Below are 9,148 nucleotides of genomic sequence, written 5' to 3'. Positions count from 1 at the left end.
ATGTACGCACATGTGAGGGAACAGATCTCCACGTTATGTGTTCGGTCAATAGATGACGTTTGGAGCGGAAAAGGACTCACACTCCTCCAACAGCTGTGCTCCTCGGGGAGTCCTGAGCACTCCAAAGTCCCTGCCTCCAGGGGTCTCCCCGCCCAGCCTGTTGCACTCAGGCAGCTCATTCTGGGTTTTTTTTTTTGGTATTTTTTTGTCAGTATGAATGCTAACAGATATCTTTTTAAAAATTTTTTATTTTTTTTAACTTTTATTTAATGAATATAAATTTCCAAAGTACAGCTTATGGATTACAATGGCTCCCCCCCCCATAACTTCCCTCCCACCCGCAACCCTCCCCTTTCCCGCTCCCTCTCCCCTTCCATTCACATCAAGATTCATTTTCAATTCTCTTTATATACAGATCAGTTTAGTATATATTAAGCAAAGATTTCAACAGTTTACCCCCACATAGCAACACAAAGTGAAAAAATACTGTTGGAGTACTAGTTATAGCATTAAATAACAGTGTACAGCACATTAAAGACAGGGATCCTACATGATATTTTTTAAAAATTAATTAATTTTCTATGCAATTTCCAATTTAACACCAGGTGGTTTTTTTTTTTCATTTTCAATTATCTTTATATACAGAAGATCGATTCAGTATATACTAAGTAAAGATTTCATCAGTTTGTACCCACACAGAAACACAAAGTGTAAAAATACTGTTTCAGTACTAGTTATAGCATCACTTCACATTGGACAACACATTAAGGACAGATCTCACATGAGAAGTAAGTACACAATGACTCCTGTTGTTAACTTAACAATTTGACACTCTTGTTTATGGTGTCAGTAATCTCCCTAGGCTCTAGTCATGGGTTGCCAAGGCTATGGAAGCCTTTAGGGTTCACCGACTTTGATCTTATCTCAGTAGGGTCATAGTCAAAGTGGAAGTTCTCTCCTCCCTTCAGAGAAAGGTACCTCTTTCTTTGATGGCCCTGTTCTTTCCACTGGGATCTCACTCGCAGATATCTTTCATTTAGGTCTTCTTTTTTTTTTTTTTTCCCCAGGGTGTCTTGGCTTTCCATGCCTACAATACTCTCATGGGCTCTTCAGCCGGATCCGAATGCCTCATTCTGTTTTCTCCAGACTACTCAGCCCTCTGAGAGTGTTCATCTAACAGGGGACTGCCAAAAGCTCGTGGAAATTGGAATTAAAAGGTGGGTTTGTGTTGGTACAAAGATATGTTGAAAGCCATGCCTTTTTCATAACATACATTTCCACGAGCATTCCGAAGGTCCCTTGTGTTTCCCACCAGAGGCCAGGGACTTCCTCTTAGCCAGGGTTGGATTTCCACGAATCCTTAGCATGCTGCTTGTCCTAGGCCTGGAGCAGGTGCTCAATAAATATTCAGTGGCTGTGATTGGCTGTCGTCTGCCAGGCAGGGCACCCAGTGAGTGCTCAGTCAGGGCTCCGCCTCCTTGCCTTCACCATGACCACCACCGTCATCATTCTTGTAATGGGCACAGCCGTAAACCTGTAGCCCCAGGGGCCAGATTAGGCAACTCTGACGCCATAGCAAGCAGTTCTTGGAAAGGATAGCAGTGTCTGCCAGTCTGCTCTGACGCGGGGACCTCACGTGCACCCCATTTCAAACATCTGAGTGATGCGAGTGTGGCATCACCACGGAGCGATCTCACAGGTCAAAGTGCTGATGCAGGCCAGGGTCAGATCACCCTTTCAGCAGTGCCGCCGGTTCCGATTTTCTCCGTCTGGCATCTCCTCCTCCCACCTCTCACCTTTCAGCTCCTCTCCCATAAGCCCCACCCTGGCAAGTTGGTGGGTTTTGCCTGTGATGTGTGCCAGCTCCTCTCGGGCTCTCCCTCCCCCTGCCTTTCCTCCCTGTCTCCAGATCTTTTGCACAGGAAGCCCTGCGGTTACGGGAGTGACTCGCTACCTAGAGCTCCCTCTGCTGATATCTGAGTGGATGATTTGCCTGAACACCCGCAGGTTTCAGAAGCACATCTGGGGGTCGGGCAGGGTTTGTCTGCGGTCTGATCTGAGGCTGTGTCCTCCTGTTGGATGGGGCGGGGGACAGGTGCCGTCTGTCCATGGCCTCCCCTGTGAGGGGGGGCTCCAGGGAGGCCTTCAGCATCCTGGCTCCTCTGACCTAAGTTTGTAAGCACTTGCTAGAGAGTCAGGGATGGCCGGGGGGTGGGAGGGAGGCCTGTGCACCCACTGACCCAGAAACAGGTGACCCACCTGTTTCTGATTTCTGTCTTAATGCAGAAGTGAAACTTAGGGGGAATTTTTACTTTTTTTAAAGAGCAAAGTGAGGTCAATTTGTAGAGTACGGGTGGAAACAGACTCCGATAAACCAAGGAGAGACAGGCACATGTTTGAGATTTTAAAGGAAAAGCAGCAAAACCATGCACTTGGCCAGAGTGGACTCTGAGGCTACTGTTGGCTGCGTGTTAAGCCCTAGCACTGAGGCGTCCTGGGGCGGCACTGCTGTGGGGGAGGACAGGAAAGCCCCAGGCGGACAGGCCTTCCACCCTGCTGCTCCCCGGGTCAGCCGCTTATACAAAACAGGGGGCAGGCTGCTGTCCACACTCACCTGTGCCCTTGCCCATTCCCAAAGCCTGCAGACACCCAGACGTGGTTTTTCTTCACCGTCTAGGAGAGGATGTTCAGTTTCAGCGACGTCAAGCATCCTACTTCCAATCGCACAGTTCAGCGTCACTGAGTTGGTACTCGAGGCTGGGTTCCAACCCACCAGCTGTTCTGCTGCCCCCACCCCATAACAGGTGTTCACTTCACACCCAAGGTTTACTCTGGGCCCCGCACTGCGGTGTCAAGTGCCAGAGACGGTAGAGACGAATGACAGGAACTCCTGGCCCCTGGAGTAATTGCACTCTTCTAGCCTGGATTGATGCCCCTTCTTCCAGGTAGCCTTCCTTGACTACTTTTTTTTTTTTTCCTCTCTGATATCTTGGGACACTCTTAATTTACAGCCCACCGATATCTAATATTATGAAACTCTTGATAAGAATTATCTCATTTCATCCTCCCAAGCAAGCTATAAGATAAGCCTTATAATCAGCCCCGTTTTGCAGCAGAAGGCATTGTGGCATAGAAGTTAACAACTGGTGCAGAATGTGTCAGCGAGAAAGTAGCAGAGCTGGGGGTCTGGCCTGGGTGTTCGGGCCCTTGACCATTCCACACACTGACTGCTCTTCCTGCCCACACCCCTCTCCTGCCGCCCTGACCTCCTGGCCACTCCTGGGGCATGAAGACCCCTCTTCTCCTGATCTCCCTCAATACCCCTAGCTCAGAGCTGGGCCTGTCTAGGAGCTCAAAATCATGCCTTAACTGATGGCCCCGTCTTTCCACTGGAAAGTGATAAGATAAAAGTTGGGGGTGTGGGTGGGGAGGGAATCCCACACATCAATTGGAATTTCTTTTAGAACCCCGGTTGTCAGTCAAGTGAGCATGGGACCCGTATTTAAAAACAGATTCTCGCTAGAGAATCTACGTCATGCTGTAGTTTGCTTGCCCAGCATGTAACAGGGTCCAGTGCACCTTTGTTGAGTAATGGAGAAATCTTTGAGAATTGAGAGAGTCACTGCTGGGGCCAGGGCTACAGCCATAGTCCTAGGCGGTACTTTCTGCTCTGTTGTACACACCCCACTCTGCCTGTCTCCCAGGGTGCCACCTTGAGAGCTAAAGGCAGAACTCTCCTAATGCAAAAAGGCTCTTTGTGCTTGGTTTGATTTAGGGACTCATGGTGCCCACACCCCGCTCCCAGGGGCACTTCGCACAGCACCAGTGCGCCCTATAAACTGAGCTGGGCATTTCACATATGCCAAAGTACATGCCCGCCCAAGCCGCCTGCTGCTTGGCCTCACTTTGGGGAAGACGCTTGGGGTCTGACGTGGGGCAGTAAGATGGACCTGGTGCCCCCGGGAGCTTGCCTTCCTGCTCTTCCACGTCAGGTGATTTTTCCTCCTAGACACATCACATAAACTGTTGATGGCATCCATAACCTGCCTGAGGGTTGAAACCTCCTTCTTGGTGGTGTTTTATGAGTTAAGATAAACAACCCTCTCTCTCTCTCCCCTCCAGGGACTTGGGGCCCTGGATCTTTAACCTCTCTCTTAAGCCTGTGGCCCCTGAGGGAGCTGCTCCAGCCCGGCCCCAGAGGACTGTGGCTAAATGTGTCTCATGGAGGAAGCAGATGACATCACTATTGCTTAGGGAAGAAAGGTAGCAGAGACCTGGAAGCAGAGACGGGCCAGAGGGCAGGGCTGCCAAGAGTCCCAGAGAAGCCCCTACTGGGATGCTGGGATTGGGACATGGTTTAGACACCAAGGGAGAGAGCTGGCGACCTGAGGGCTCTTGGGGACCAAGTCGTCCATCCACTCATGTGGCACTAAAGAAGCAGTGGTCCCTGGTGGGGAGGGGACAGCTCAAGGCTGTGTGGCAGGAGAGAGGCTAGGGCTGCCTCCCCTGCTCACTGCCTCTTTGCTGTCAGACCCTGAGCCCCAGGGAGCACCCAAGTGGTTGCAGGGAAGTTGGCTTCCTGCCAGTGCCAGCGGTGAAGAATGGGCCGTTGGCCAAGCTGATCAGCACATTCTCTCTCTCTCTAGCCACAGTGATCGGTTTAGGGGTGGACCTGAGCAGAGAATCCTGGGAAATACTGACTCTCCTTTCCCCCGCATTAGAAATTTGCATGTGGTGCAAGGAGTCTCAGCTACTGAGGGCACACATCTGTGACATGAGGAGAGGACCCACGGAAGGCAGAGAGGAGATACGGAAGGAAAGGGAATTCTAAGTGGTGGTTCTGAGCAGCTGGATCAGACCTCACCTGAAGTCTACTCTGGAATGTTCACTTGCACGATCCAGTTAAGTCTACTTTTTAAGAGAGGTGTTTTCTTGCTTGCAACCCAAAGATTCCCACCTGATAAAGAGGTGGCAGGAGACTGGTGGCCCTGGGAGCTGGCCTGTGTGCCTCTATCCCATTCCTCAGTAGACACGCTGAACCTGCAGGGCCAGGCTGTAGATACTCCGAAGGCTCCCTCTGGCCAGGAGCTAGGAATCCCATCGAGTTTGCATCCGGCACTCCTAGTTCAGGGAAGTCGGTTGGCTAAGATGCATGGGTCCAGAAAACATTTTCTTGGGGGGGTCACTCCAGTACCTTCCTCTCTCCGGTGAACCTTAAGAACTTTGGCCATGTCCTTGTAGTGATGCCAGCCTCATTACATTTAAAAGATTTTGCTGGGTCCAGTGTTGTGGTGTAGTGGGCTAAGCCACCACCAGTAACGCTGGCGTCTTGCATGGGTGCTGGTTTGAGTCCTGACTGTTCTGCTTCCAATCCAGCTCCTTGCTGATGTGCCTGGGAAGGCAGTGGAGGATGGCCCAATTCCTTGGGCCCTGCACCCATACAGGAGACCTATAAGAAACTCCTGGCTCCTGGCTTTGGCCTGGTCCAGCCCTGACTGTTGTGGCCATTTGGGGAGTAAACCAGCAGATGGAAGATCTCTCTTCTGTCTTTCCCTCTCTCTCTCTCTAACTCTGCATTTTGAATGAATAAATAAATCTTTAAAAGTTTTTATTTGTTTACTATCTGAAAGGGAGAGGGGGAGAGAAGGAGATCTTCCACCCACTGGTTATACTCTGAATACCTTTAACAGCCAGGGCTGGGCCAGGCCAAAGCCAGGATGGAATTTTTTTTTTTTTTTTTTTTTTGACAGGCAGAGGCAGAGTGGATAGTGAGAGAGAGAGACAGAGAGAAAGGTCTTCCTTTTTGCCATTGGTTTACCCTCCAATGGCTGCTGTGGCCGGCGCATTGTGCTGATCCGAAGCCAGGAGCCAGGCACTTCTCCCGGTCTCCCATGCGGGTGCAGGGCCCAAGGACTTGGGCCATCCTCCACTGCCTTCCTGGGCCATAGCAGAGAGCTGGCCTGGAAGAGGGGCAACCGGGATAGAATCTGGCGCCCCAACCGGGACTAGAACCTGGTGTGCCGGCACAGCAAGGCGGAGGATTAGCCTGTTAAGCCAGGGCGCCGGCCGCCAGGATGGAATTTAATCCAGGTCTCCTACATGGGTGCTAGGAGCCCAGCCACTTGGGCCATCTTCTGCTACCTCCAAAGGAGCCCACTAGAAGGAAGCTGGAATCAGAAGAGGACCTGGGACTTGAACCAGGGACTCCAACATGGGAATCAGGCTTCCCACATAGGGTCTTAACTAGTGGATCAGACGCCTGTCCCAGTTCCACTACAGTTCAGTAACTGACACCTGCGTGCAGCTGCTCTGGGGAGGGGAGCTCAGTGCTGGCTCACGTCTGGAGCGCTGAGCCTGGCTGGCTGTGTGACACAGGTTAGTGTTCATGGATGCTTGTGGAGGGGATGACCCGATCGTCACTCCCTACCTCGCTCTCTAGTGGATCCTCTTTGCCACTCCACTAGCTTCCCTTAAAATCAGGATGACGTCAAAAAAGCACCGTGGACCTGCTGTCATCCCCCCGAGGATGTGCTCTGCTGTATTCCCACAGGGCGTGCAAGTCCTGCGCAGGATGCCAACCCCATCCCGCGTGGCTGCATGGAAAACCCTGGACCAGAGAACAGGGCCGGGAAAGACCGGATGCATGGAGTCAGGGCCTGCTGGGGATGCAGCTGGAGCTGGGAAGAGGCCGCTCAGGCTAGGAGAGCCCTCCCTGCTCAAGGTCACCAGGAAAGAGGGGCCAGGACTGGAAAGGACAAGACCCATTCCCCAGGAGTGAGCCATGTGCAGGCAGAAGGCGGGCTTCCGGGTGGGCGCGGTGCGGGGCACGGGACCGGACTCCGGGGCTCTCAGCCTGCGAAGGAAACCCCACGAGCCTCCTCTTTCACACTAAAGCACTTTGCCGGCCATGGAGTCTGTGGCCTCGTGTGTCCGCAGGGACCAGCGCAGTGACTCAGTGAGCGCCGAGTACTCCGCCGGGGGTGGGTGTGTGATTCAGGAGTCACTCACACGCTGGCGCGCATCAATCCCAGGCGCTAGGCAAAGCCTCTTCCCACTCTAACAGCTGGGATCCAGGGGTCCAGCTGGGACCCGGGGTGGCCGGGGTCCTGGCCTCTTGTCTCCACTCGCCGGCCGGGACGGCAAACTCCGGGCAAAAAGCCCGCTCTGCTCACCAACCTCCCGCCTGCTCGCCACTCGGGAAGGCAGCTCCCCGGACCCGCCACTTCCAGACGCGAGCCTACCCACTGCCCCCGCGGCCGCCGGCCCTCCTCTGCGCTCCCACTCCGGTGCTGGAGGTGTTCAACTGCCCCAGTCGCCGCCCCCATCCCTCCTCCCTTCCGCACCTCGGCTCCGCCCCCAGCCCCGCCTCCCTCTGCCCCAGCCCAGGGCCACCCGGCCCCTGCCCCATCGCCCGCCCCCCTGGCCAGGACCAGAGTGTAGGGGAGAGGGGAGCCGCGCCGGCTACGCGCCCCCTCCCCTTCTCTCGAGCCCCGGCCCCGCGCGAGCGCGCGCGCGCTCCCGCCGCCCCCACCGCGGCCTCCGGCTCCCGCCTCCCAGCCTTCCCCTCCTCCTGGTGACGTCCGGGTCCCTGCCCGTCTGAAAACTCCGCGCCGCGGTGGTGGTGGCGGCGGCGGCGGAGGAGCGCGGCGAGCCGAGGCGGCGGCGGCGGCTCGAGTGGGAGCCCGAGCAGCAGCCGGCGGCAGCGGGAGCCGCGCGCAGTGCGGGGGCAGCCCGGAGCGCGCCGGGGTCCCCGCGCCCCGCTCGCCCGCCGCGCTCCGAAGATGGTGGCCGCGCCGTGCGCCCGGAGGCTGGCCCGGCGCTCTCACTCGGCGCTGCTCGCGGCGCTCACGGTGCTGCTGCTGCAGACGCTGATCGTGTGGAATTTCAGCAGCCTCGACTCCGGGGCCGGCGAGCGCCGTGCGGGCGCAGCAGCCGGCGGCGCCGAGCAGCCGCCCCCGGCCCCGGCCCCGCGCCGGGAGCGCCGGGACCTGCCCGCCGAGCCGGCTGCAGCCCGAGGAGGAGGTGGCGGCGGCGGCGGCGGAGGAGGAGGAGGACGGGGGCCGCGGGCGCGGGGAGGCGGCCCCGGAGATCCGCGGGCGCAGCAGCCGGCCCGCCGCGGGGCACTGCCCGCCCGGGCACTGGTAAGATCCCCCTCTGGGCTGGCACCTCGCGGGGAGGCGGGAGGGCAGCCCCTGGACCCTGGTGCCAGCTCTGCTCCTATCCCCTGGGGCCCCTGCCGGTCTGAGGACTGCTGCTGGGGGTCTGTGGAAGTTAGCTCCAGAGGACGCGCCCTGGGAGGTGACCGGAGCCAGCTGGGGTGTCTGTTCCCCGGGTGCCTGCTGGTTGCCCTGACCTGTGTACCACTTGGGGGGCTGCTGGTGCGACGCTCCCTGCCTGGTGTGTGCATCGCGCCCGGATCCTCAGCCGCTGCTGGGGGGTGGCTCCCGCAACTGCATCTCTTTGCCGAGTTGGGGGCAGACAGCCGAGTCCCCTGCTCGCTCAGGCCTGGCATGGAGGCTGGGGTGCCTGGCCCTGAATCAAGACTCAGTCGGGGATACCTGGGCTCACTCTGGGTGTCTTGTGTCCCCTTGGTGGCCGGCTGAGCCTTCTATCTCCAACCTTGTTCTCCCATCTCTCGCTCTTGCTCTCTCTCTCTCTCTCTGTCTCTGTCTTTCTTTTTACCTCGTCTTCATTTCCAATTCTGGGACATGGCCCTTTACTTCTGAGAGCCACTTCCCTCTCTCTGCCCTGTGTGTGTGTGTCCCTCCATCCCGCCCTTCTGGTATGTGAACGGTTTAGCTTTGAACCTGTCTGGCGAAGCCCGTCTGGGGTCCTTCCGCTGCTTGGCCTTCCTCCCTGTCTCCAACTTCTCCAGGGATGCCCTTCACACCTCCTCCCGAGAGCAGGCCAGGGTCTCAGCTCAGGCAGGTGGGTGTGAGCCTCTGTCTTCGGGCACAGCTGATGTGCTGGGTGTCTGTGTGGAGCATGCCACGTGCCTGCCTGCAGGGATTTGCCTGGTATCTGAAGGATATCAGACACGGGGTGGTGTGTGTGCCTGTGAGATTTCAGCCGTTTGTCACGTTGGGAGCCCTCGCTGAAGACCGCCTCCGTGCACAGCGTGACGCTTTCTGAGCTGCTCAACTTCTTC

At 56.4% G+C, this 9,148-nt stretch overlaps 1 protein-coding gene across 1 annotated transcript in view; it reads left to right on the top strand.

Moving 5' to 3' along the window:
• The first annotated feature begins 7,781 nt into the window (after nt 1-7,781).
• The window catches only part of XYLT1 (xylosyltransferase 1), a 336,604-nt gene continuing 335,237 nt past the window's right edge, over nt 7,782-9,148 (top strand). The window contains exon 1 of the mRNA XM_062180382.1: nt 7,782-8,141. Within this exon, the coding sequence (XP_062036366.1) occupies nt 7,782-8,141 (360 nt within the window). The remainder of the gene's footprint in view (nt 8,142-9,148) is intronic.

This window comes from Lepus europaeus, chromosome 21 (genome assembly GCF_033115175.1).
Source record: "Lepus europaeus isolate LE1 chromosome 21, mLepTim1.pri, whole genome shotgun sequence".
Lineage (NCBI taxonomy): Eukaryota > Metazoa > Chordata > Mammalia > Lagomorpha > Leporidae > Lepus > Lepus europaeus.
This window is presented reverse-complemented; position numbering and strand designations above follow the sequence as displayed.